The sequence below is a fragment of the Penicillium chrysogenum genome (assembly GCF_028827035.1).
Source record: "Penicillium chrysogenum strain IBT 35668 chromosome Unknown utg000005l_segment0_segment0, whole genome shotgun sequence".
Taxonomy (NCBI): domain Eukaryota; kingdom Fungi; phylum Ascomycota; class Eurotiomycetes; order Eurotiales; family Aspergillaceae; genus Penicillium; species Penicillium chrysogenum.
The window spans coordinates 1980064-2006974 of record NW_026622753.1 but is presented as its reverse complement, the minus strand read 5'-3'; the positions used below and the strand labels follow the sequence as shown (position 1 = coordinate 2006974).

Here is a 26911-nt window from a genome sequence, read left to right as displayed (position 1 = left end):
TTCTTCTATTTACTCACCTCTCTGCTTTCGGTCCCCTGCCTAGCCTTTTCCCCTTTGTTATATACCCAATGCATTTATTCACGGACCAATGGCATGTATTCTCAGTTGAACCGACTATGTACATATTCTATTGTATTATTTCCTTTGCTAATCAAACCGCGGGTGCAGCTTTTGAGATATGGACTTCTATCTTTTCCTTCCTCGCATCGTGCACCGATTTCGACTCTGTGGCCCGAGGCGACGGCAAAGTTCGACAAGGCCAATGAAGAATTAAATGTCTATAATTTCTACATCCCATTCCCTTAAATGAGGTTGCCCAGCATGTATCCACCCATCGTGATCAGTCCCCAAGTTGGTTGTAGGACTGTTCGCAATATTGCAGGGCCTGGGCAAACCCCTTTCAGTCCCCAGGCTAGTCCGAACGTCGCAGCACCTGCAACAAACCGCCAATCTATATCACTAACCGTGGCCGTTGGGAGTCGCCATTTCTCAGCAAGGGTAGGCCTTGCAGCAGGCTTTCCCTTTTCAACCACTTGACCTGGTTTCTCAGTCAGGAAAGTGAACAGAGACGGTCCGATCCCAAACAGAATGATCAGCGCAAGCGACGGATCAAACCGGGATGGGTTAGTCAAGAAGGCAAAGAACCTCAGCACCTTAGCTGGGTCCGCCATTCCAGATATCAAAAGACCCAGGCCAAACTGCAACCCTGCCACATAGGAATAGACGACCCTGGATTGCTCCGACCGACGGACCTTGCGCGGGACAACGACGACGTTGGTGATGGCTGCCAGCAGCGCAGCACCAGCCATGAAGCCTAACTCCGGCCCAGATGGATATACGGCTGTATAGCACGGGGTCGTTCCACAAGATGGGATGTTGGATCCGCCCTCGACCAAGTTCGCCGTGAGCAATGCGGTTGTGAAGAAGACGGCGGTTGCAATCAACGAACGGGGCGAGAGACGTGAAAGACCACACAACATGTGTCCGGAGGTACAGCCTCGACCGTTCTGCATTCGCTTAGTCAACTTGTTCTTCGCTCTTCAATCATGTCTGATATTTCTCACCTTTGTTCCCCATCCTACTAGGAAGCCCACTCCCAATGTTGCTGCAGCAGAAGCCCAGGAATGCGGCGGTGCGGGATAGTTCGGGATCAATGATGGTGCCAGCAAGTACACTGGTACAATGCTCGACACCAAACCCGCGATGATGGGCACATTGTCACGACTCGGGTTGAAGACGCACCCGGATAGGAGAGAGGATATGCCGAAGATGGCGCCGTTGTGAACGAGTAGGCCGGATGAGCCCTGGAATAGTAACAGCGCGCCCAGTGTGGTATGGATTGGGGTGAACATGATGTTGATGCTCTGTTGAGTCGTCTTTGTATTAAAGTTTTCTTCCTGATGTCATCGCGGGAAGTGTAGTCCTGGGAGGTGTTTATGATAGCCGGGACATAAAACACGAGAGACGTAGGAAGAAAAAATCTATAACCGGGGATTTTCTCAAATCCGATGTTCAAAGTGAAAAAGCAAAGAAACGAAGGAGTTGAGGTAGGGTTTCCATATTCTTGTACGTCAAGGGATTTCCGGATCGGGGACCACTCACGTCGCCGTTATAGCTATAGTGGTCCCCGAGCATTTTTCTTTCGGCGTCTCTCGGTATTCACGTAGGCCATTGTGAGTTTCATTCGCCGCCTATCGTATTCGAACATTTAGTCTCGATTTCATCATTTCGACCCCTTTCATGTACTAATTCGCAGTGTTACACCAGTCCCTGCATGCAGTAGCATGAGAGAACAACTTGAGTAACTATGTTTAGACGAAGATCAAGCATAAGAAGTCCCCCTAAGTATCGGGAACGAATGTGACAATCGGGACATATGTGGCATCTGTGACACCGAGAAAATGAGACTTCGGAGTGAACAGAAGACCCGGCCAAGGCTCTCCATCTCTAAAGCAGTCGCAATCCAGCATCTGCCCTTCTATATGTTCCACCGGCCACTAAGGATCTCGTGAATGGTTTTCCAGGTACAGTATCCTTGGCTGGTTTAGCAGTGATCCTCGATTTTCATTCTCATCCAAAATGGGGAACACATCTAGCGTCGCCGGCCGTGAGTGCTTCATGGCCGCCGTGGGAGGAAACCCTGATATGGCTATATTTCGAGGGGATCTGTTATATCAGTTCCGGGCCCTGCCATCCTATAACCAGGCCATTCCTGTCCATCCTGAAGTGATCACCTGTCCGAACGATACGACCCAGGTTGCTGAAATTGTGCGTTGTGCCGTTGAGGCAAACTACCGGGTGCAAGCTTACAGTGGAGGTCACAGCTACGGCAACTATGGTATGAACGCTCCCTGGTCTAAATCCTACCCTTGCTGAGTCGACTGCACTACGGTAGGTCTGGGAGGGGCCGATGGTCATGTCGTCGTCGATCTAAAAAACTTCCAGCAATTCTCCATGGATCCGGACACCTATATTGCCACAATTGGAGCCGGTACAAACTTAGGTGATCTCCAAGACCGTCTTCTGCATGCAGGCGGTAGAGCAATGTCACACGGATCTTGTCCGCAAGTCGGTGTCGGTGGTCATTTCACCATTGGCGGTCTCGGTCTCATGTCACGACAATGGGGAACTGCACTAGATCATGTGCTGGAGGCTGAGATAGTCCTGGCCAATTCCAGCATTGTGATAGCATCAGACACACAGAACCAGGACGTTTTTTGGGCTATCAAGGGTGCGGCCGCCAGCTTTGGTATCGTCACTCAGTTCAAGGTTCGCACACAGGAAATTCCCAAGGGCGCCGTGCAATACACGTATACATTCAGCCAGGGAGATGTATTTGACAAAGTCAAGCTCTTCAAAGCCTGGCAGGCTATTGTGGCGAAGCCTAATATTACGCGTAATTATTCTACCGAGCTCACGATCTTCCAGGAAGGTATTGTCATCACGGGCAGCTTCTTCGGAACTAAAGAGGAGTTCCATGAGTTCGAGAAGGAAAACAACCTCCCAATTCAAAACCCGGGCAACATCGCATACATCACGAACTGGCTAGCCTTGGTAGCCCACGCGGCTGAGAACTACCTGGTTTCAATCGGCGGAGCCTTACTCACTTCGTTCTACTCCAAGTCAGTATCATTCACAGTCGACGAGCTGTTCACCGAACACGCCCTAGTCGCCTTGTTCACGTTTCTCGATCTTGCACCGAAGAATTCTCAGAACTGGTGGGTTATTTTTGACCTGGAAGGGGGCGCAACCAACGATGTTCCCATGAACGCTACGGCCTATGCTCACCGCGACGCTGTCATGTGGATGCAATCCTATGCTGTTGTCGGCCTCGAGCCTTCCACATTCCTTGCCAGAAAGTTTCTCGATAGCTTGCATCGAGTTGTGATGGAAAATCGACCACCTGGCCCTCTGCGTTCCTATCCAGGGTATGTCGATCCTTACCTCGAGAATGGTCAGATGGCGTACTGGGGGTCCAATCTCGAACGGCTACAAAGCATCAAGACTCGCATTGATCCGAAGGATGTCTTCCACAACCCGCAAAGTGTGGCTGTTAATCCCATTATCAATTCTCACAATTAGGGTTGCTTGGGGGAGAAGATACATATTATTGAGACAACAGTACGCATTTTGGTGCGGTTTTGTTGTTGTTGGTTTTATCATATTTCATGTGGTCAGATAGTCTTAAATTCAAGCAGATTTGCGCTTAAATTTTCTTCTCGTTGCTTTGTGGCTTGACCTGCAAGCTGATGCTATTTATAACAGACACGTTGGCCCTGCCAACCCTTCCAAATTTCCAGATTTGGAAGTCAAGCTTATTAATACACTTATCTGCAACCTCGGCGGAACATCTACTGAACTCTCCATCTATAATAGCCATACGGGTAGGGTAATACATAAACCCAATAATGCCAATGATGTGCGTCCTGGCTGTAACTCGCCATCGATACTACCCGCGACACACCTCCGCCTAGGTGCTCCGATCATGAAACGCGCCTGTAGCCCAGAAACCTGCCCAGAGCATGAACTGAAAAAGGGAATTCCACTGAATGGGCAGCGCCCAGCTCTCTCAAGTTTAAATGCGCCTGTCTCTCCACCACGAAAAAGATCATCCATCAAATTGGTCAAGGATGGAGATGGCGGAGACACTATCCCACTGAGCGCACCACGACCAAATACTTCCCCCAGTCTCGCTGCTATTGAAGCAGGTCACGTTGAAGTGACCGACCATCTAAGCACAATTTCGGCAAGGCTCAAGGAATGCGTTCGCCCACTCCCGGAACAGCCGATACCGCGGCTGCCAATCAAAGATTGGATCGAGCTGTACAAACGCAACGAGCACCCAGAAGGACGCCATTTCGTCATCCATCAACATGACCATCCCATCGCAGGACCCCATTATGATCTCCGCCTCCAGTTCTCAGAGACTAGCTCTGTCAGTTGGTCGGTTATGTATGGGATGCCTGGGGATCCGAATAGCCAGCGATTAAACCGGAATGCAACCGAAACTCGGATCCATTGTTTATGGGTGGGTTTGTGATCTGGCATGACCTGGTATAATAGCAATTACTTACATCTTTACAGAACCATCTCATTGAAACAGCTTCCCAACAAACAGGGAGCTTGATTATCTGGGACACTGGAGAATATGAAATTCTACCTTACCTGATGGACCCATCTGGGCCGGAGACCGATGATTCTCGATCAGAAATGTCCGAAGATAGTCAGGTTTCACCGGAAGAGCCAATATCGGATAGTGCGAAGTTGCGACAAGCTTTCCAAAATGTAGGTATCCTGTACAGTGTTGAGACAGTGGGCTCAGTTCTCTAACACTTAGACATCAAGCGCAAAATCCGACTCCGACTGCACGGAAGTCGTCTACCAAAAGACTACACTATTACTCTGCGGATGGACAAAACAACTGATTTCGCGCGGCCGATTCGCGAAGGCCGCAAACGGCGTCGTCGACATCCATCCAGGCCAGCGGTGCCACAAGCGCCGTCTACCTCAGACTCGGAATCGTCTTCGCCGCCCCCTGGCAAAGAAGAATTGCGGGGGAAGCATGCAGATGCAGATGATACCGACACCGCCGACATTGAAATACAAAGAAACAATGCCTACCCAGGGTCCACCAACACGATCGGCTCGATCCACCAACGGCGCTGGTTCCTCAGTCTAGACCGGGAATCCTCTGGATTTGAGCCGACCACGGTGAATCAAAGTGAAGGGCTGAAAGAAAGAGGAAAGAAAAGAACGTGGACTCGTAAACCTGCCGGAGGATTCGAGCCGTTTTACGTGCACGGGCCGGAGGCTGAGCGCAGCATTGTTACGGCGCGATTGGCGCGCGATGTCTTGGATGACGAGGCCGTGGAAGAGTTTGTGCCGAGGCGCGGGTGGAGGCCGGTCCTGCATTAGATGGGCACTAGATGGATACAAGCTATACAGGTGGAGACTTGTGGAATTTCCCTGGCTTCAAAGAGTGGAAGAGTGGAATGTCAGCAGGTGTCACAAGTACTTAGTGCTTACTCTGTACAGGACATGGATGGATGTTATTCCGCACATCATTAATAATTGGACGACACGATGCCTCCAATCTCGGAGGTCGGAGGTCGGAGTTAACCTCCTACAGATGATGCAGTGAACGTGAACACGAGGTCTGTACAGGGTAGTGCATGCGTGTGACTCAACAGCCCCAGAGGGAAATTAACCCGACAGTTAATATGCATTCTGATTGCGAGGTCTTTGAGTCACTAAGGGTCTGAGATCGGTCTATTCCCTCCCCCGCTCGATGACACTCCAGCTCGCGCTAACATGCAGCGTATTCGCTATGGTTGGGGGCTGATAACGCCTTGACCTTTCTTTTTATCTGTCCTTCTTTCTTTCTTTTTCATGAGCGGACAACGATGACCTACTTGGCGACATCTACCTCTCTAGCCTTGTTGCTAGTTGCTCTGGATAGTATACCTGCTATTCAGAGTATCGCCCGCATTGCCCGCAAATCGCGTGATTATGAGCCCATCCAACTAGCCAAAGATGTTTACTGCGATGAAGATGGCGAAGCGACCGAGGAATCGCTCCGAGCATTCTCTGATAAATGGCAAAGAATCGCCATCGCCCTGTGCTCTATCGTCGGCTTCCTGGCGACTCTCGCAATGGCTGTTCTTGCAACGTTGAACCTCGCCATTCCCAATCCCAGCCCGATATGGCTGCAGTTTACCCTATGGGTAAGTAGAAAGCCCGAAAATAAATGTGGAACCGTTCCATTTGAAGCAAGTTCGATAGCTGATTGCTATTTTCTAGTTTCTGCTCGCTATTCAAGCTGTTGCTTTCTTCACCGAGCCGCGACCGACAAGCCGATATGTTCTCGGCTGCTTCGCTTTCTGGGGGAGTATCATTGCGGTTGCGGTTCCGGGAATTGAACTGAGCGTCGTGGTATCAGCTCAGCTCGGACTCCCCCATGGGGTAGTCTGGGTCGGGCTGCAATTGGCCCAACTTGCTAGCGCTGCTCTTCGCGCCGTATTCTGTGTTCTGATACCGCGTCGTCCGGATGTTTACTATGAAGATCAGCTGGTTGAGCGAGAGCTTTCAGTCTCCCTACTCAGCCGCTTTACTTTTAGCTGGGCCAATGGGTTGCTAAACTACGCAGTGAAGCATAATGCCATGGACCTCGAGGATATCCCCAAGCTTACAGCGTCGAGGCGTGCTGACTTTCTCCGCGAGAAATTTGAAATTGCCCGACAGAACCGGAAATTGTGGATAGCGATTATTGTTGCTCATTTGGGGCCGCTGATCGCCCAGACGACGCTCAGTCTGGCAATTTGCTTTCTAAGCTTTGGGCCGCAGGTTGCCCTGTTTCAGATTTTGAGCACACTCGAACTGCGCGGTACTCCAGATTGGAACGCCGGAGAGTCGTATATCTGGGTGGTAGCCCTGGGTGGGTTGTTGTTCCTTGCCTCGAGCGTGGACGCATGGTTGTTCTGGATCGTCAACTCCAGAATTGGGGTTCCGATCTACTCACAGTTGTCAGCGGTTATATTTGCCAAAGCCATGCGTCGGAAGGATGTGAAGCATACAAAAAGGTTCAAACCGCCAGTTGAATCCGATAATTCCAGCAAAGGATCCGCTGAGGCCGACGAAGATGACGAGGGTGCGTTGAAGAAGAGCCGCCAGAGTATTATCAACCATGTGGCCGTGGATGCTCGGCGCGTTTCCGACTTTGCCTCTTACAACTATATTATCCCACAGGCGATCTTCAGAATCATTATCGGTGCCGTTTTCCTGGTACAAATTCTCGGCTGGCGCAGTGCCTTTGCCGGTCTTTCTGTCTCTCTTCTTGTGACGCCACTGAATATATATGCAGCTAAAAAGTATTCGAACGCCCAGGACCGCTTGATGAAATTCCGTGACCAGAAGCTGGCGATCGTTACTGAAGTGCTGCAGGGAATCAGACAGATTAAATTTTCGGCTTTGGAGGAGCAATGGCAGAAGCGTGTCCGAGAGACGCGGGAAACTGAACTTGGCGCATTGTGGGCTTCCTTCCTTGCTGATATTGGCCTGCTTGCGATCTGGGTTCTCGGTCCCGTCGGCTTGTCTGCCGTTTCGTTGACTACGTACGCCATCATTAACGGCACTTTGTCCGCTTCCGTGGCTTTCACAGCTATGGCAATCTTCAATTCTCTCGAGGCGTCGCTCGCTATTATACCAGAGCTCATGTCCATAGGTCTGGAAGCGAAGGTTAGCTCAGAACGCATCGACAAATTCTTGGCTACCTCCGAAAACGTTGTCAACACTGTCCCTGCTGAATACATCGCTTTTGAGGGTGCCTCTGTTGCATGGCCTGCGGAGGAGGATGAATTCCAAGATTCCGAGGATCGTTTCGTTCTGCGTGACATGACCTTAAAGTTCCCGACGAAGAGTCTAAGCGTGGTATCCGGCAGAACTGGATCTGGAAAGAGTCTGCTTCTCTCGTCGATCCTGGGCGAATGTGATGTCCTCGCCGGGACGATCAAGGTACCGGTTCCACCTCCCATCACAGACCGATTTGATCATGTTGCAACAAAGGCAGATTGGATTATCGACTCGGCCATTGCGTATGTCGCACAGATGCCATGGATCGAAAATGCTACAATCAAAGCGAATGTTCTCTTTGGACTCCCTGACGACCCAGAGCGCTACCAACAGGTCACCTTTGCTTGCGCTCTGGAAAAGGATTTCGAGATGCTGCCAGACGGCGATATGACCGATATTGGTGCGAATGGTGTCAATCTGAGCGGTGGCCAACGCTGGCGTATCTCCTTCGCCCGCGCATTGTACTCGAGAGCCGGCATACTTATCATGGATGACATCTTCAGCGCTCTCGATGCCCACACAGGTCGCCATGTCTTTGAGCAAGCTCTCACCGGAGCACTTGGTCAGAACCGAACCCGCATTTTGGTCACTCACCATGTTGCACTGTGCCTCCCGCGCACGGACTACTCTGTGCTGCTGGAGAATGGTCGTATCAAATATGCAGGTACTGTTGATGACCTGAAAGAATCACATCATCTAGAGGATATCCTTCGCGAGGAACGAGTTGCAGAACAAGCGGATATTGTCGCAGATGGAGAAGATCGTGAATCCCTCAATGATGAGGGGACAACTCTCCAGAAGGTGATCTCGAATACATCCCACCAGAAACCGAACACGGCTGCAAATGGCCAAGCTTCCAAAGGAAATGGAACTGCTACTGCACAACATACGCCTACACCGAAGAAGTTTGTTGAAGACGAGAAACGAGAAACTGGTTCTGTGCGGATAGCAGTGTACCTTGCTTTCTTGAAAAAAGGTGGCTCCGTGCCCTATTGGCTGGTGACGCTCGCGGTCTATTTAATGTTTTCGTGCCTCTTGGTTGGACGGGTAAGTGTATAAATCCCATACAGTCTCATTGTCTATATCCTCTAGCTAATCCTTATGTCACAAGTCTTGGTGGATCAATATTTGGACACGCTCATCCTCCAATACCCATGCCCATCCTGAGCAATACAGTATCCTCTTGCAGCATGCAATGCAACCGACCACACCTGTCCCACAACACGATGATGATGACCTCTTTATGTATCTCGGAATCTATGTTGCTATCTCGATCACTGCCTGTATAATCGGGACAGCCCGTTACTACTGCATTCTTTCGGCATCAGTCCGGGCCTCGAGGAACCTGTTCAATGGCTTGATTTATACTATCCTCCGCGCGCCACTCCGATGGCTGGACACTGTCCCATTGGGACGAATTCTCAACCGCTTCACAGCCGACTTCCACTCCATCGATTCACGAATTGGTTACGACATCGGGTTCTTCGTAAGCAAGGTACTAGATGTCTTCGCAATCATGGTTGCGGGAATGCTTGTCAACTGGACGGTGATCTTGCTCGGCGTGGTTCTCTTGGCCATATGTCTGAAACTGGCCCTCTCCTATTTGGCAGGTGCCCGTCAAATCAAACGTCTCGAGAGCACTGCGAAGAGCCCTGTATTTGAGCAGTTTGGGTCTAGTCTCGCTGGCCTGATCACCATTCGCGCCTTCGGAAAACCAAACACCTACATCGAAATCATGTACAACAAGATAAATCGTCATGCCCAAGCATGGTGGACCCTGTGGCTGTTCAATCGCTGGCTCGCATTCCGCATGAGCATCGTCGGTGCTATCTTCTCAACTGTCACTGCTGGGCTTGTCGTCTATCTGCCAGGTATCAGCGCTTCACTTGCGGGTTTCGCTCTCAGCTTTGCGTTGCAGTATAACGCTGCGATCACGATGGCACTGCGGCAATATGCTAACATTGAGCTGAACATGAACGCCACAGAGCGTGTCATTGAGTATTCCAACATCGAGATCGAGAACCAAGGAGGAGCCGATGCGCCCGCGGCTTGGCCTACAGAGGGCCATCTCGAAGTCCACGATCTTGTGGTAGGGTACGCGCCGGATCTACCCCCGGTATTGAAAGGGCTCAGCTTCTCAGTAGAGAAGAACCAGCGCGTAGGCGTGGTTGGACGGACAGGGGCAGGCAAGTCCTCTTTAACGCTTGCACTTTTCCGATTCCTTGAGGCACGCTCTGGCCAGATCTTCATCGACGGACTCGATGTCTCGAAAATCAAACTGCACGACCTCCGCAGCCGACTTGCCATCATCCCGCAAGACCCGGTGTTATTCTCCGGTACTGTGCGATCGAATCTAGACCCGTTCGACGAATACAGCGATACAGAGCTCTACGATGCGCTAGCACGCGTGCACCTGATCTCCGAGGCCGATGACGACGAGCTCACCCTCACATCGCGAACTGGCACGCCCCGCCAGCCCAGCGAAACGGGCACCACGACACCAGCGGCGGCCCAGAAGACCAATTCTAATGTTTTCACGTCTCTCTCCGCGACCATCTCCGAGGGCGGCCTCAACCTCTCCCAGGGTCAGCGCCAGCTTCTCTGTCTTGCCCGTGCCATTGTCTCCCGACCTAAGATTATGGTTCTAGACGAGGCGACCTCGGCTGTCGATATGGAGACCGATGCGTTGATCCAGACTTCCATCCGTGCGGAATTCGGTCGTAATGCGACCACGCTGTTGGTCATTGCGCACCGGCTTAGCACTATTGCGGACTTTGATCGCATTCTTGTTATGGATGCTGGGAAGGCGGCTGAGTTTGGCACGCCTAGGGATCTTATGGGGATTGAGGGAGGTGTGTTCAAGAATCTTGTTGAGAATAGTGGGGAGAAAGACGCGTTGGAGAAAATGATCTTTGCGTGAAAAAGTGTTAAGACAACCTATGGGATTAGGGGACTATATTAGGGGGTTTCTTCTTGTTATAGATTACTTGAGGCTGGGCAAAGTTACCTTACAAAATACGTTGATGTGATTCGAAATTTTAACGTGCCATGGAGAGCTGGATGGCTATAAGACGAATCAAGGCAGCGCGGTCAGAGGTGAGGTAACTGCATTGCTACTATGTCAAAACAGAAGATATACATGGGAGAATGTTGGTGAATAAGGTATCTGCTGAAATTTCTCCTGCCTTCTCATGAGGTTATAGAGAGTCGACAATGACCGGGGCAACTACGCCTGGAACAATTGAACTCTGGTACAACTCAGCTGTTGAGAAGACCCCAGATATAGGGAAGGGTCCCCGAGGTCAAGCATAGCTAGCTATATGGAATATAAGAGCCGAAAGAGAGGACCTCGGACATCAGGTATCGTTTGCTAACGACCGTCCAACATCCATCTCTCCCAGCTTCAAGGGAAACCCTCAAACCATGGCCCAAAGCCAATGGTTACACCTTCAAGTCTTGTGAATAGGATCAGAGATGCCTTCATCGCGTCCGTCAAGTAAACAAGGTTGGTATGCCGAACGCATATATCACATACCCTACCCTCGATTCGTACAGCCCTTAAGCTCCCCGAAGAGAGAGAGCCGCACGCCTCAGAGGGCAGAGACTGTCTCATATATAACACACTAGGCTTTCATCATTCTGGGAAACAGTCAGTACAGCGATCAAAAAGGTAGTGCCCGTTGAGACGGGCTGGGAACCATAATACTCACAAGTATAAAACTTGGAAGGATGAAGAAGAAAAGAAAAACTGACGAGGGAAAATCCCGCGCTTTTTATTTCTGCGGGCGCTAGTCCGCTTCTGGGGCGGAGTGGCTTTCTGCCGGTTTTAATGATCAGGTCCCGACATGACTCGCTTTCTTCCGGGTGGGCTGCAATTGCATTCACGACAGTTGAAATATGCCAATTGCTGCCGTGCAGCTCCGCACTTTGCGGTTGAGAACTAGCTACATCGAGATCTCGAATCTCCTGCGGGGTCGATCAGTTGCTTGGCCCAGACAATGCTATAGCCCCGTTCAGGCGCCGCGGCAGTTCCATGCTCGGGCTTGTTTGCGACAGGAGGAGCCTCCTAAACAGCTTCATGCTTTTTTGGAGGCATACAAGCGGGCTGGTATGTTGATATCTTCTCATGAAAGGCTTTGGATTTGCATAGTTTTAGAGGGCTCTGGCTAATATTCATGCCCTACAGTGGACTTCCCTCCTGCCACCCACGATTTCGAAACCTTCTTTGCACAGGCTGAGGCAAATACGGAAGTAGTACTACACGGATATCTGGGAAACCGCGCAGACCTGTCCAAGAAACTATCATTTGTGCGCTTATCCGATCCCACCCTGCAACAAAGCCTACAAGTTGTAGCATTCGCCAAGAACGATGCCTTCGAGCAGCTCAAGACCATAAACGCGAACAGCCCCGTGGCTGTGCGCGGGACAGTTCAGAAGAAGAAGACAAAGCCGTCAGAGGCGGATAACACACCGGCCCAAGACCAATGGGAGCTCGCATTAGAAGAAATTCACCCCCTCAACGACTTCCCCAAGGAGCTTATAATGACGCCTGAAACGGTATTCCCACCTGAGCAACGATACCTCCAACTGCGCTCAGATGCGGAGCTGCGCGAAGCACTACGCTTCCGCGCCCGCGCGCACAATCTTTGTAAGAAAGAGCTGGAGCAGTGTCGGCCGCCGTTTGTTGAGATTGAGACCCCACTGTTGTTCAAGTCTACGCCGGAAGGTGCGCGGGAGTTCATTGTGCCTACACGGAGGGAGGGGATGGCTTATGCTTTGCCTCAGAGTCCGCAGCAGTATAAGCAGATTCTCATGGCTAGTGGCTTGCCAAGGTATTATCAGTTTGCGCGCTGCTTCCGGGATGAGGATTTACGTGCAGATCGCCAGCCCGAATTTACTCAGGTATGTATCTATATTGGTTTGTTGGATGGTGGATGATATATGCTAATTGAATTTCTACAGCTTGATATGGAGATGTCTTTCGCGACAGGCGACGATGTCATGCGCACCATTGAAGGGGTCATTCGCCGACTTTGGTCGTCGTTGATGAAAGACCCTGCCCCGGAGGGCCCATTCCGCAAAGTATCCTACCAGGAAGTCATGGCAAAATATGGTTCCGACAAGCCGGACACAAGATACGGGATGGAAATTATTCGACTTGATCATGTTCTCCCCGTGGATCTAGTCAGCAAGATTTCCGGCCTGACCAATCCCATCGTGGAGGCTTTCAAGCTTGAAGGGAATGACAACGATCCCGCTGAAACCCACAAGTTCATTACCCAGTTCCTCGACTCACCTGCGGGTGCACCGTTCAACGATAACCCAGATGGGGGCCCAGGCGTCTTCATCTATAATGGCAAGCAGCCGCTGTGCGGACTACAGCCCTTCGGTTTCGAAGCCGCCGAACAAGTTGAGGAACTACTGGATCCTGACCACGGTGACCTAATCATTCTGCAGGCACGCCCCCGTGCTCCTTTCTCCGGGGGTTCAACCCCGGTCGGCGATCTACGCCGTGCACTACACGCTGCCTCGGTCACAGCAGGCTTCAAGCCCGCCCCGACCGGATTCGACTTCCTCTGGGTCGTCGACTTCCCCCTCTTCTCCCCTACCGCAGACTCCGAGCCCGGCCAGGGCGGTGCAGCAGGCTTCTCCTCCACACACCACCCCTTCACCGCACCCAAGACCCCGGCCGATGTCGACCTCCTCCTCACAGACCCCACCAAGGCAGTGGCTGACCACTATGACCTCGTTGTGAATGGCGTCGAGCTAGGCGGTGGTAGTCGTCGTATCCACGATGCAGCAGTGCAGGAATTCATTTTCCGTGATATCCTGAAAATGCCAGCTGAGCGGTTGGCCGACTTCTCGCATCTGCTCGATGCGCTCCGCTCTGGCTGTCCCCCGCACGCCGGTCTTGCCCTGGGCTTTGACAGACTTGTAGCTGTTATGCTCGGCAAGGAGTCCGTGCGTGACGTGATCGCTTTCCCGAAGACTGGTAAAGGGGGCGACGATGCCATGGTTGGAGCTCCGAGTCTCATGACGGAGGAGGCATTGAAGACGTATCACCTGAAGCTGAGGCAGTAGATATTTGCCGGCTCCATTGCCGATTGTATATCACATTGTCCTTTTGGATGAGCGATTTTGTACTATACCGATGCACTACATATACCGATGTATTATAGCCGAGGTTTCGGCATTCTAAATTCCATGACCCAATTCTCTTCTCTGGATGAAACTGCGCATTGCATACTCTATCCAGCATAGTACTCCGAGCAGGGCACTGTTTTGCAAATCAGGGAGTTGCGCCTGACCTCAGTGGGGTGCCCTCAGACACCCCTGAGCATCCGGTCCCACTGGGCGTTCGCGTTCTGATTCCTGCGATTCTTCTCCACATCCTGTTTTTAGGGCTTTTTCTTCAAACCCATTTTATGGCTGAACGGCTAAAGTACCCGATTTGGAGCTCCCCAATATTGGGAACATTCCATAGTTTCGACTTCATTTAGCTCAAACCCTAACATCCTGCGTCTCAGGACTTTTGTGCTGGATCTGTCACATATTCATATATAGTGCGTATAGATAGTAGATACATCAATTGAAGATGTTTCAGACATGAGGTCCATATACTAGAGCTATGCTTTGAAAGAGAATTCGAGGCCCTTTTCTACAATATAACGATCTACAGGTTGCGATCGAAGTGCACGAGGCGGGAGAGGCCGGGGACTATTGAAGATCTTTTATAGGGCTACTCCATGTGTTCTCCAACTTATGGACCAATGAAAACAGGTATATCCTGCAGCAGGAGTCGCAGGATGAAACAAGGTACCCGTTTCACTAAAGTCTTAGTTTAAGACATTTCCCAAAAGATGGCATCCCTCCGAGGTTAGCCCGATTCCCGATAAGTAAACTGCCGAACGAATGAACCAATATGAAGAATACAGGAATACAAGAATATATAAGAGTAGATTATCCCTCGCCAGTCTTCAATTCATTCACTCAAGCCTTCCAGTCCGCCATTCGTTCACTTATTCTACACTGTCGAGCTGGTCTCTCAGGTTCATTCTTTATATAACTTCCCTCGTTCCAATATGAAGTCTACTATCATCCTCACCTTGGCTAGTATTGCCATCGCGGCTCCCACTCCCACCATCGAGAACCGCCAGCTGCCCGGTTTCGGCTCTGGTAGTGGTACCGGCACTGGTCTGGATGCCTGGAAGTCTCTCATGCCAGGACTCTCCGGCAGCGGCTCCGGCACTTCCACTGGTAGTGGATTGGACGCCTGGAAGTCAATGATGCCAGGACTGTCCGGCAGCGGCTCCGGCACTTCCACTGGTAGTGGATTGGACGCCTGGAAGTCCATGATGCCAGGACTCTCTGGCTCTGGCAGCGGCTCCGACAGCTCGTCGGGCAGTGGATTGAGCGGCTTCGGTTCTCCCATCCCCGGACGCTCGACCTCTAGCACCGGCTCCGACAGCTCGTCCGGCAGCGGATTCGGTTTCCCCAGTTTCGGTATTGTTTCCTGAATCCATAGACTGAGACCCCAATACTGATTTCAATTCATAGGCGGCTCTGGTTCTTCAACCGAGAACGGTGTGACTCAGAATGACGGCTGCAAGGAGTACACCTTCATTTTCGCCCGCGGAACTAGCGAGATGGGTAACATGGGCTCGGTCGTTGGACCCCCGTCGCCAATCAGTTGAACTCCCTGACCGGCGACAAGGTCACCGTGCAGGGTGTGACGTACCCGGCTGATGCAGCGGTATGAGAACTCATTCCCTCCTTCACCACACTGACTTGGCTTTGCGTCCTGCAGTCGTAATCAACAACCGGACCTTTCACTAACACTCCATTCGAACAGGGCAACGGAATGATGGGCGGATCCGGCGGTCCCACCATGGCCAAGCTTGTCAAGCAGGCTCTTAGCCAGTGCCCGAAGACTAAGGTCTTGCTGGGCGGATACTCCCAGGGTGCGATGGTCGTCCACAATGCTGCCAACAGCCTCGATGCTGGCCAGATCACCGCTGCTGTCCTTTTCGGTGACCCACTCAAGGCCCAGGGTGTCGGTAAGCTTGCCAGTGATAAGGTTAAGGAGTTCTGTAACATGGGTGACCCCGTCTGCTTGAACGGAGGAAATGTCATGGCGCACCTTGCTTACGGCAGTGACGCCGAGACGGCTGCGAAGTTCTTGATTGAAGCTGCTGGCGGTTCCACTTCTTCGTAGACTGATGGTGGCCGCTTGTGATCATTTGGGGTGGCCGTGATGGTATGGAGCGGTGATTCGAATAGTATGTGCAATAGTTTTGGTTTTGGTTGTATAATTGGGGGAATCGATGTTAATGCGTCCACCTGCTGAGTTCTGTTTCAATAAGTAGACATGAGAATGCGTAGCCGGTCAGATTTGGGTCCAAGGGAAGTAGCTTGTATTATGGTATTCCGTCAAAATGCAGGTAAAAAAGAAAAAAACGAAGAAGAAGAAAAGAAGGAAAAGATCTGTATGGATTCCATATAGGAGAGGTGTTATACAAAGTCAAAAAAGAAACGCCACTCCAAACCGCTGTATAAGACAAAATCCCAGAACAAAAATGTGCTCCGAGTAGACAAGGCGAGACACCCCGGTGAGATGGATGAAACTAGAATGTATCCAGCACGAGAGACTTGTGGTACACTTTCATACAGTAGACAAAGTACTTGTCCGGGTTGAAGGTGCACGGGTTGATGCGGCATTTTGGAGCTTAGCCTTCTCGCCTTCAACCTCTTCTTCATCCTCGTAGTACAGATACTCCTCATCCTCTTCGTCGGATTGTCCGAATATGTTCCTCCAAACGCCATCCCAGAGACCCTTCTTGGTCACTAGGCCGCCAACCAGGAGAATAGGCAGTTGCCAGATACTGGCCCAGAAGAGGCCACGTGCAGTGCCGTTCGCGCCCTGATGTTGGTAGAAGCGGTAGGCCTCGCGGACCAGCCAGCCATTGGCGACAGTGCTACCGACAAGGAAACCATGTCCGACGACATTGACCCACCAAAGACCAAAGGAGATAGGGAACATCAGAATAGAGTAGCGCAGAGCAACCCGAGCACTGCGAGCTGGGTTCACCCAGCATAGCATCCTATAGCCGGCTGCTTTATACTCATCGCGGATCAGATGGGACAGGGCGTTGAAATGGGGGAATTGCCAGGCGAACAAGATTCCACCCAGCAGCCATCCACCAATGCTCTCTTCGCTGAAGAGCATGTCGCGCCATGAGTCATGGCCAATCGTCGCTGTCTGGCCTGCCGCGGCGATCCATCCCATCAGCGGTGGGATACCACCAACAACCGCGCCAACCCAGGTATTGATTACGTGCATTCGCTTCAATGGTGTATATACAAAGGCATATAGGAAAATGTTGGCGGCGGATAGGGCGGTAGTTGTCGGGTTAGTCCCGATATAAAGGAGTGAAAGGCCCGTGACGGCGGTGCCAATCGCGAAGAGCAGAGCTGCCCGGCGCGAGACAAGTCCGCGAACGATAGGACGATTACGCGTCCGGGACATGAGTGCGTCGAATTTCGGTTCGAACATCATGTTCAGTGTATTGGCGCTGCAACAAGACAAGAATGTGCCCGCCGTCAGGTATATAAAGGTTAGGGTCGAGGTCGAAAGTGTAGGAAGTGGGGTCATGGCCGGGTCGAGAGTGAGCAGGGACGAAATTGGGTACATTCCGTATGCAGAGGTGGTTGTGAGGACGATCAAGAAGGAGAGTCGCGGTTTCGTCAGGGCGAGATACGCAGCCAACTTGCGGCGCAGGGAGGTGGTGGGGAGTGTGGATGAGAAGTTCGACAATTGCGCCGAGGCGTCCAGTGGGAGGCTGGGTTCTGGTTTTCCGGTTGCATTGTTTTCCTCCTTCAAGCGCTTCCGCCGCCGATGTGGTAGTTCTGATGTTGCTTCCGTCGCAATCGTGGCGGACGGCGCTGTTGCAGATGAATTGACCTGACTGACGTGCGAATCGTCGGGAGATGAAACGTTTGATTTGCTTTTCACGTCGGAGGACGCAAGAGACAGCAAGCCGCCTTTGCTACTTGACCCGTCGTTCAATCGATTGGCCGAGAAATATGATTTGTGGAATACCGAAGGGGACTGGTCATCCGCAATCCCGGTCCGCCGTTTCGAGGATGATAGGAACCCCCGAATGGCCTCGGGGCGCACAGAACGAGGCCCGAAGAGACATTGTGAGCACACAAGCGCCTCTCGAGGCCTCCGTAGAAGGGATGGCCGCAGAGGGATCATGGCGGGTCGGTCATGCAGAAGGAAGAAAAGAGAACGAGAGAAGTTGAATTTCCCCGGCGGTGCACGGGCCACATCCGTTCACCTTGGGAATGTCAACAAATTGTTCTTCTAGACATTGCCTGATCTCCACCACTGTTTTTTTCTTTTCTTTTCTGGTGATTATCCACAGTCAAAATGGATACCCTTCAGACCTCAGTGATCACCCCTCTTCAGCCTTATTTGGCGCCTATTGTCTCGGCCATCCCCGAGCCAGTGCACGATGCCGTTGTGTCCTTGATTGGGAAGTCTTGCCACGGCGCACTGTTGGTCGACCTCGATGTCACTAAGGACCCTGCCTGCACATCTCTCGCCATATCCAAGGCTCTCGGTATTGCCATCGTCGGTGCCAGTGCAGTCGTCAAAATCCCGCAGATTCTGAAGCTGATCAACTCCCGCTCATCGGCCGGTGTCTCATTCGTCTCGTACGCCCTCGAAACCGCCAGCTTGCTCATCACCCTCTCCTACGGCGTGCGCAACCAGTTCCCATTCAGCACCTATGGCGAGACCGCTCTCATTGCAGTCCAGGATATCGCTATCGGTGTTCTGGTCCTGAACTATGCCGGACGTTCCGCTGCCGCCGCGGCTTTCATTGCTGTCGTAGCTGCCAGCGTTTATGCGCTGTTGTTCGACCAGAATCTTGTGGATATGCAGACCATGGCCTACCTACAGGCTGGTGCGGGTGCTCTGGGTGTTGCTAGCAAGGCGCCTCAAATCTATACCATCTGGCGCGAGGGAGGAACCGGACAGCTTAGCGCATTCACGGTACGATTCCCTTTGGTTTTTAATACGATCTCAGTTCAGACACTAATTGCTTCTTCTAACCAGGTGTTCAACTACCTCATCGGCTCCCTATCCCGAATCTTCACAACCCTCCAGGAAGTTGACGACAAGTTCATCCTCTACGGCTTCATTGGCGGTTTCACTCTTAATGTGATCCTTGCGCTCCAGATGCTCTGGTACTGGAATGCCCCAGCGCCCAAGCAGAAAGCTGCTCCTCGCGCAAAGGCAGTCGAAAAGGCACCGACAGCCCAGACCACGGGAGCGTCTCCCAGACCTGGTGTAAAGACCCCCACCACCCGCCGACGGGGTTAGATAGCTCAGTTGTTGCTCGCCTTCGCTTCTTTTCGGTTTGGTTAAATAATATCAATACCGTTTTTGGAACCATGCAATCCGCACAATGAGCTACGAGAAGGTGTATTCTTGGAAAACCCTGGACCAAGTAGAACAGTAAACACAGACCACATGTCCTGAGTCAAGACTATCAATTCCCTAGAGACACCAAGACTACGGCATGCGCCCAGTAGTCATATATCTCAAAATCAGATCCAAGGGCACGAACGGCTGCACCGGATGCGGGTGATGAGGAGCAATATTGTACTCGAACTCAGCAGCACCAGGCTTCCGATGAACGCCAACAACATCCATCTCCTCCCCATCCTCCTCTTCACCCTCGCTCTCTTCCTCCCCATCATCATCCTCCAACTGCCTCCTCAACCCAGTAACAACATTCTCAATCCCAGCCTCACGCTCCTCAAGCGTAAAATTCCCACCCCAGTTCCTCCGCCGCGCTTCCTGATTCGCCTCCAGCGGCGCCCATTCCCACAGCTCCGCGAGCTGTGCGTCGCTCAGCGGCTTGTACGCGGCATCGGGGTCGGAGAAATTGGACGGCCCTGTGGACTCTGTGCCGGCTGCACGGCCGCGCGCAACCCAGTCTTCGACGCGGGGATCGAGTTTTGTGCGGAGGAGTTGTTCGAGAGTGTTCGCTTGTGTTCGGCCTGGGTATTCTGGCCCTGGGTAGGCGACTAAGTTGGAGAGGAGGTCGCGTTGGTCGGAGAGTTGGTCGGAGACGCTGATGAGGTTGTTGGAGATGATGCTTGCTTGGGATTGGAGGGATGTCCTGGTTTTTGGTTAGTTTGAGGGACCAGGGTACTTCCAAGGCTGTTGCTGTTGGCTGCTTGGGGAATGGCTTGGAGGATGGTAGAGCTCTTACCACGGCGGAAGAGGGTCGCTTTGGTTTAGACTTGCGATCAGCGAGCCTAGTGAGCGTGTGAGCTGCACGAGACGTTGACGCGACTGCTCGAGGACTTTAATTTGTTCTTGGGTGAGATTGGACATGGCTGGTTGAAAGCTTGGAAAGGTCAAAGAGCTCCAACGTGAGGGGATAAGATAAAGTGTTGTAGAACGTCCGAGGGTTTCTGACTTCTCTTACTTAATTTTCATCTACTTTCCTCAATCATGTCTGAAATTAGTATATTCCTGAAATTGGTCTCTTCTAGTTTATAGATCCATATAGGATCTATACCAGATCAATATACGGAGTGTTCAGGTGCACAAGTAACGGTCAAGTTACAGATGTCAACCAGCCACCAGGCACCAAACACCAAGCCCTCCAACACCCCCACGCTCAATCGCATAAAATTACCACAGTCTACAACTCCAAAAATAACTTCAAGATCGACTTCCCATCTCCCATTGGACCTTTAGACCCTTGGCGGTGCGTGCTGAAACGCCTGCAGAACGGCCGAGCCAATCTGCAGCGACGCTGGAACACAAAACGCTGTCGCCTGGAGGTTCTGTAGCCGATCTTCTCGTATTATTCGACAGTTTAGCTTGCGAAGGCCTGCCTTATCCCGTTGCAATTCCTGGGCTTGCTGATGCTATTTTCGGACCAGTCATGTGTGTATATATAGGTGATAGAGGGGGTTGACGATGGATACATAAGTCCTCTTCCCACCCGTGGACCCTTCTCGGTGAATTTTATGCTGTACTGCTGTGTCTATCTCATTATCTTTTACGGAGAATTTTCTGTGCTAGACACTTTTCTTCCATTGGACTATAACATGCAGACATTGCAAGATGTCGGGGATATATTGAGGCGATCCTGGAGCTGAACTCCGTAAAACAAGAAACAAGAAACCCAAACGCCGTCAACAATGAGGTGAGCTGATATCCTGATCTCATTACATCCAAGCCACAACTGACTCTGTTATCCACAGACATTTCACCAATGCTATACAGTAACAAGTAGACACAACCAGGTACAGTTGTCACAATTACTGCCACTGCCGAGGATCCTTTCGGTCCGGGTCAAAGACCTGAGGGTGGACGGAAACCTGAGCATGCTGGCCCTTCTGATCTGGGTTGAAGGTCTGGGCATGAGCAGGAACCTGAGCATGCTGCTGCTGGTACTGCTGTTGAGCAGGCTCTTCAATAATATCCTGCGAGAAACCCGACTTATCTTGACCTTGGAAGTGCTGCTGGTACTGTTGGCTTTGGTAACGTTGGTCCTGGCCATGGCCATACGCAAGCTCCTGTCCGCGGCCATCATTATCAACAAACCCAAAGCCTGACCCGTGCCCATACCCGCCGGAATTATACATCTGCTGCTCAGCCCAGGCTTGCTGCTGCTGTGCGCTAGTCGGCGCTACACCGCTCCAGTTGTTGTACATATTAGGCGCGTTGCGGTTCCGACGGGCCTTCTTGCGTCGGTGCCGGATGAAGAAGAAGCAACATACTGTGAGCGCCGAGACGAGGATGAGGAATCCTACGATCGGCACGGCGATCACCACTCCCAGGTTCAGGTTTGAGGAGTCTGTGCCGGGCGTTTCGAGCGACAGACTTGAGGGGAGGAGGGATTGGCTGAAGATTCTTGTTGGGGCTATGTCGAAAGTCTTGCCCGTTTCTGTCTTGAAATGGCAGTTGTAGCGGATAGACTCGAGGACTGGATTGGAATGATGGTTAGTTGTGGTTTTCTTCAGCATTTGAGCTTGGGATTTGCTGATATCATGGATACAGGAATGGGTTGCAGGGCATACGTACAGTTTGCCATGTAAACTTGCGAGCTTGTCAAGTTGTAGCAGAACTCGCAGGTGTTGACGACGTTATCTGCGAACGACGGGGTTTCACACCATGAGTTCAGATTCGATGTGTCTGGGTCTTCAATATGGGTTTCGACTGCTAAACGCACGCCATCGCATGCGACGGGGCACGGGGACGAGACATTGGAAATCGAGTCTGGAGATCCAAACACACAGGTTGAAAAGGCATAGCGCAGGTTATCTGGTTCGATTGGTTAGGTCTGAGCCACAAAGCACAATCTGCGATTTCTGGAAGGGTGATACAACATACAGAGGCCCCAGTTGACGTCCGACTCGCCAGTGTTTTGATCGTGGAAATCGCTGTCTAACTGACAGGAGATGCAGTTTTTGAAACTTTTCCCTACTGATGTTTGATTGAACGAATGATCCAAACACGCAATCTCGGAAGATGTAGTATTGGCCGTGGTACCGCACACGTCCGCACAGGGCGAACCCTGTGTGGTTTTCAATCCGAAAACCACTGGAGTTGGGCTATTCAGCAAAATCACAGCCAGGAAAAGGGCCAGCATCCTGGAGGATCTTGAACTGCCGTCACTTAACCCGAGCATGATGAGCCGGAGTGAACAGAGAGTCCGACAGCTTCTGTTCTTACAGCGACCGCCAAGGATGAGGTGGGAGTATAGTAGGCAGAGTGCCGGATAGATGAATCTCACGTTCGCATGAGAAACGGCAAAATAGTAACTCAGGATCGTAAGAGATTGCTCGGGGCGGGAAAGCTTCTTTTTTTCACTGCGAGCAGCTCACGCTCCGTTCCGTATTGGATGTGACGGCCAGGTGGAGTAATTCAGTCGCAGGAGCTCTCAGAACAGGGAAGTGATGCACAATCCAAGCACCTGCAAAGTTACTAGTGCTTGGGCGAAGCAACGGAATGGATGCGCCGGTCGAATCAAGCACATTCTCTTCCTCCCAGTGTTGGTCCTCGGCGCTTAGAGAACGCCGCTTACAGGCTGGTTGGTGACGGCACCCTGGCTGGGCAATCGGGGGATGGTTGGTGTGGATGGAGTGATCACCCCGTCATCCTGCTTTCAGTGGATATGCTGCAGGCGCACAGAGTGTGATGGACCCTGGCGCTTGATTGGTGAGAGCGGTTGTGACTGTGATACCGTCTGCATAATGCACGGGCGCAGGTTCACCCCCTCATCTGAGCAAAGTCGCAATATCCAGCCATTTGTTGGAAACGGGTATCGGCATCTCCCGACTGGAAAAAGAGTGAGAAAAGTATTGAGGTTTTGATCTGCCAAGGGAAGCCCCTCTTGCTAGGGCCGGGAGAGACAGGACTCCGGGACTTTGAAGTAAAAAGGGTCCAAGTACACCTTGCTCGGTGAAGACGTACAGACGTACATGTAAATTTCCTCAACATTCTGATCAGATAATTGTACGGAATAACTGTAATTGCAAATAAAACCGCCATAATGCAAAATTAATAATAAAATTGAGGCAAATCCAGTCCAACGGGCGACTACAGGGCTTTCGAAAAAGACTGACTCGAACAAGACCGATTGGTCGCCCCCCAAAGAAATGTAACAATAAAAAAAGAAAAAAAAAACCACCAGATATAGACTTCTAGTTGAACATAGTTTGTTCAGGACATATCAACCATAGAGCTCATCATAGGAAGGCACCATTTCCTGTCGAGGTGCAGACTCAGGTTCCCGATGTTTTGTACGGGGAGGGTATCGTTTCTCCGGGAATGGAGGTTGCTTTTGGGTGTTATATGCAACGCGAGGTGTAGAAGGTGGCATAGAGGGAGCAGAGGTAGAAGACGCAGCGGTAACGCTCGTTCGTCTCGAGTTGGTGCCACCGGATATAGATGCAGCGGGTTCTGTTGCACAGCTTTGGAGGCTGCAACGGCGCATGCGTGAAGTCACCGAGAGTGGGGGAGACTTGGCTGGGATGTCAAAATCTTCGGGATCGTCGCGTGCTGTGTGCGACATATCTCCCGTGCCGTATTCTGGAGGGCTTAACTTAATTCGTGGGCCCATAGTATCTCGTTCTTCTTCTTCGTCTTCTTCGTCGCAGGATTCATCGGAGGTGCAATCGTCATGGATAATAGAGCTTGAGTGTCGGCGATTTGGCCCACGCCCCAGATCACCAAGACCGAGCCCTTGACTTGGTGGTGTATGAGCTGGCGGTGTGTGGACATCTCTATCTCCAACGCGACGCCGTATGTTTTGATCGAAATACCCAGTTGGAAAGGATGGCGGTTCCACCACTTGGTATTCTCGGGGACCCATGCTTCGCGATCGTCTGCTCGAGGCGCTGGAACTCGCCTGTCGTAATGAGCCAGCTGGGGGATATGATTGATTTTCTTCAGACTGTATGTCTTCCCTCGGTGCATTGGCGACGACACCAGAAGATTGATTCCACTGGTTCCAGGACCCTTGTGTGGGATAAGTGATAGAAACATCACCCCAGCGAGAGTGAAGTTCTGTGGACACTCTGCGCTTTCTTTTGAACTTCTTCATGAAAGTCGCCATGGCCTTCAACCAATCTTTCATGTGGACTGGGGAGTGACGCGTTGGGGGGTCAAATTTACCGAAGGGAGGACAAATCACTCCCTAGGGCTGTGCTCATCTCAGAACTTATCAAAATCCCCACATGGGCTCTCTCCTCAAGGCGAAATGCGACAAGTCAGGCACGGCCGAGAAACAAAGATAGACAGAGAGAAGGTGGCCGGGGCAGATTGCCCGCGTGTGTTGAAGTTATATCAAAACAAGATGTCCATAGAGGCGCACGAGCCAACCACTGCATGTCCGTTGGTGACCAAGAAGAGCGAAGATCTTCTGAACAAAGTGCCTGACGGGGATGGAGTTGGTGACCCAGCGAGTGATTAGAGACCCGGGAAAGAACCCGGTGATCTGGTACAACCCCTCTGGTGGTGGCCCCCGGGGCGGAACCTAGGAATCCAGACAATTCTGTCTCTCGCAGAAACAACAGCGCTTCGAGGGAAACAAAAAAAAAAAAAAAAAGAGCGAACTGCAGGGCCAACAGTTGACCGGCTGAAGGATCCAGGCGGGCGGACGTAAATGAGAGGCTCACATAGCTACAGCGTGCGTAGAAAATGCATGTGGGAGGGGTATTTACAATCCCTGTTCCCCCTAGCTCTCAACAAGATAGATAATCACTTGTTAGGTGCGGCGCAGTCAACTTGCGTTGACGGATTTGACGCGGGTCGGCCATAGCTTGCATATAGTGTGTCCGTATCAACGCATCTTCGTAGTTCGTCGTTCTTGGCATGGCGCTTGTCTAGTGATCTGCACTCACAAGAACAAAGACCCTTGATAGAGGATGAGTTGGGGCCAGGCAATTCGACTGGCAGGTGTATCCCGTAAGTTCAGGGGTCCGGATGCAACGAGGACGTGATGAACACATCGAAGTAGCCTCTTCTTGACCAGTCATTTGCCGGCGGCGACGAGAAAGGAAAATTGCCAGGTGAAAGACAGGGATTAAAAGAGGGGGAAAGGCCCCCTCTCAAGGCGAAAACGCGTAAAAAAGGCGCAAAAAAGCACTGTTTCACTGTGACGCATCTGAATCCCTGCATTGAAGTGGAGTGTGGAGTTGGAGGACCAATATTCACTGTCGAGTTGGCGTACATGGGCGTCTTGGAAAGCTCCAAGTACAGAGTACACAAAGTACCTGAAAGAATGTGCAGTTCCTGAAAGAGAAATTACTAGGAGCTCATGATTTGAGGCGTTTGAGCTGGGTGCTCTTGTAGGCGCCGAGAGTATGAAAAGGGAAAAGCTCGGGACGATCGATATTGAACGGAGATCCCCATGGCACCAACGATCTACAGTACTTTATCAACATCTATGACAGAATCTTTAAAATCTTTCCACTTAGAAGTTTGATTTTTCAAGAAAATTGAATAAATCAAATGAAATCAAATCAAATAAATACAACCCCCAGTCACATTTTCCGAAGAGAAAGCGCCCATGTCGTGATAGTCGTAAAATCAAGAAACCAAGCCCAAGCCACTGTCACAATCTCAATGGAAATTGGTGATCAGCCGCGACAAGACGGGTTTAGGTCGTTTCGGGGCGGCCTGGCCCGACGGTATTGGCTCGGATACACTCCTCTCCCTCCTGTCCCTGCGTTCCTGTCTGCTATTCTGCTCCGGTGGAGGTGGCATAGCTGCCTGATGCCTCGACCTAGTTGGAGCAGCTACGGGCCCAATTAGAAGGCCATGACCGACCATTGACACAGGTCTGGACGTGGATAATCTAGCATCACTGTAGTGGACTGCACTCAGGCGGGAAGAGGGACCAGGATGTGGATTGGCATGATTGGAGGGGTTATACGTATGGGTGTGGGCGTTAATATCGCCCCCCATGGATGTAGGCCGAATAGGTTGGTATCGTGATGGATCATATGTTGGCAGTGTGGGGTATGCTGGGGGTTGATCGTATGAAGGGCGAGAGAGTTGCTGTTGGTATTGTTGTGCGTGCTGGGCCTGGCGACCGTAGTCCGGCGCGAAGGAGGACAAGGGCCGGGGTTGGGAGTGGAGACCTCTGGAGGTGCCTAGTTCGTCTGTTTTATAGGCTGGTGGCGGCTCGAGAGGGGAGAAATCATCGGGTTGTTGAGCGTTTCTTCTTCTGGCCCGTTCTTTGCGAGAAAAGAGATATAGTAAGCTTCCAGCCACTGGTTTAGGTTAGCTTGCTTTCGGAGGGTTGCGGCTCAGGCTGCATACTTGCTAGGAAGATGAGGCTGCCAGCTATTGCACCAATGGTAATGACGGGGGTGCGAGAAGAGTAGTTATCGGAGCGGGGGCCAAGAGAAGAATTGATTGACATAGCCCAATATTCGAAGGATAATTCAAGGACGTGTTTTTCGGGAGGACATCCGGGGTATAGGTATATTCAAAGTAAACAAAGAACTGAAGTCAAGACAA

At 51.5% G+C, this 26911-nt stretch overlaps 12 protein-coding genes across 12 annotated transcripts; 6 read left to right on the top strand and 6 right to left on the bottom strand.

Annotated features, from left to right (window-relative positions):
- Positions 1 to 302: 302 nt before the first annotated feature.
- On the bottom strand, positions 303 to 1352 carry N7489_009160 (YeeE/YedE family protein; the record flags this gene model as incomplete). The annotated part of the gene is made up of 2 exons (XM_056714910.1): positions 303 to 1007; positions 1065 to 1352. The coding sequence occupies 2 exons, from the start codon at positions 1350 to 1352 to the stop codon at positions 303 to 305; spliced, it is 993 nt and encodes a 330-aa protein (XP_056562532.1).
- A 727-nt stretch (positions 1353 to 2079) lies between these two features.
- Positions 2080 to 3582, top strand: N7489_009159 (FAD-binding oxidoreductase; the record flags this gene model as incomplete). Its single annotated transcript, XM_056714909.1, has 2 exons — positions 2080 to 2338; positions 2396 to 3582. The coding sequence occupies 2 exons, from the start codon at positions 2080 to 2082 to the stop codon at positions 3580 to 3582; spliced, it is 1446 nt and encodes a 481-aa protein (XP_056562531.1).
- A 403-nt stretch (positions 3583 to 3985) lies between these two features.
- N7489_009158 (uncharacterized protein) lies at positions 3986 to 5415 on the top strand (the record flags this gene model as incomplete). The annotated part of the gene is made up of 3 exons (XM_056714908.1): positions 3986 to 4528; positions 4585 to 4785; positions 4846 to 5415. 3 exons carry the CDS (start codon positions 3986 to 3988, stop codon positions 5413 to 5415), a joined length of 1314 nt encoding a protein of 437 aa, XP_056562530.1.
- A 488-nt stretch (positions 5416 to 5903) lies between these two features.
- Positions 5904 to 10768, top strand: N7489_009157 (uncharacterized protein; the record flags this gene model as incomplete). The annotated part of the gene is made up of 3 exons (XM_056714907.1): positions 5904 to 6224; positions 6301 to 8895; positions 8960 to 10768. 3 exons carry the CDS (start codon positions 5904 to 5906, stop codon positions 10766 to 10768), a joined length of 4725 nt encoding a protein of 1574 aa, XP_056562529.1.
- A 977-nt stretch (positions 10769 to 11745) lies between these two features.
- On the top strand, positions 11746 to 13929 carry N7489_009156 (aspartate--tRNA ligase MSD1; the record flags this gene model as incomplete). The annotated part of the gene is made up of 3 exons (XM_056714906.1): positions 11746 to 11956; positions 12035 to 12750; positions 12811 to 13929. The coding sequence occupies 3 exons, from the start codon at positions 11746 to 11748 to the stop codon at positions 13927 to 13929; spliced, it is 2046 nt and encodes a 681-aa protein (XP_056562528.1).
- Positions 13930 to 14930: 1001 nt separating this feature from the next.
- Positions 14931 to 16063, top strand: N7489_009155 (carbohydrate esterase family 5 protein; the record flags this gene model as incomplete). The annotated part of the gene is made up of 4 exons (XM_056714905.1): positions 14931 to 15351; positions 15406 to 15515; positions 15539 to 15601; positions 15701 to 16063. The coding sequence occupies 4 exons, from the start codon at positions 14931 to 14933 to the stop codon at positions 16061 to 16063; spliced, it is 957 nt and encodes a 318-aa protein (XP_056562527.1).
- A 447-nt stretch (positions 16064 to 16510) lies between these two features.
- Positions 16511 to 18106, bottom strand: cox10 (protoheme IX farnesyltransferase; the record flags this gene model as incomplete). The annotated part of the gene is made up of 1 exon (XM_056714904.1): positions 16511 to 18106. The coding sequence occupies one exon, from the start codon at positions 18104 to 18106 to the stop codon at positions 16511 to 16513; it is 1596 nt and encodes a 531-aa protein (XP_056562526.1).
- A 174-nt stretch (positions 18107 to 18280) lies between these two features.
- N7489_009153 (putative monosaccharide-P-dolichol utilization protein) lies at positions 18281 to 19237 on the top strand (the record flags this gene model as incomplete). The annotated part of the gene is made up of 2 exons (XM_056714903.1): positions 18281 to 18907; positions 18971 to 19237. 2 exons carry the CDS (start codon positions 18281 to 18283, stop codon positions 19235 to 19237), a joined length of 894 nt encoding a protein of 297 aa, XP_056562525.1.
- Positions 19238 to 19429: 192 nt separating this feature from the next.
- med8 (RNA polymerase II mediator complex subunit MED8) lies at positions 19430 to 20260 on the bottom strand (the record flags this gene model as incomplete). The annotated part of the gene is made up of 2 exons (XM_056714902.1): positions 19430 to 20042; positions 20136 to 20260. The coding sequence occupies 2 exons, from the start codon at positions 20258 to 20260 to the stop codon at positions 19430 to 19432; spliced, it is 738 nt and encodes a 245-aa protein (XP_056562524.1).
- Positions 20261 to 21198: 938 nt separating this feature from the next.
- On the bottom strand, positions 21199 to 22571 carry N7489_009151 (uncharacterized protein; the record flags this gene model as incomplete). Its single annotated transcript, XM_056714901.1, has 3 exons — positions 21199 to 21866; positions 21965 to 22204; positions 22274 to 22571. The coding sequence occupies 3 exons, from the start codon at positions 22569 to 22571 to the stop codon at positions 21199 to 21201; spliced, it is 1206 nt and encodes a 401-aa protein (XP_056562523.1).
- A 1044-nt stretch (positions 22572 to 23615) lies between these two features.
- N7489_009150 (uncharacterized protein) lies at positions 23616 to 24521 on the bottom strand (the record flags this gene model as incomplete). The annotated part of the gene is made up of 1 exon (XM_056714900.1): positions 23616 to 24521. One exon carries the CDS (start codon positions 24519 to 24521, stop codon positions 23616 to 23618), a length of 906 nt encoding a protein of 301 aa, XP_056562522.1.
- A 1487-nt stretch (positions 24522 to 26008) lies between these two features.
- On the bottom strand, positions 26009 to 26813 carry N7489_009149 (uncharacterized protein; the record flags this gene model as incomplete). The annotated part of the gene is made up of 2 exons (XM_056714899.1): positions 26009 to 26661; positions 26711 to 26813. The coding sequence occupies 2 exons, from the start codon at positions 26811 to 26813 to the stop codon at positions 26009 to 26011; spliced, it is 756 nt and encodes a 251-aa protein (XP_056562521.1).
- Positions 26814 to 26911: the final 98 nt, after the last annotated feature.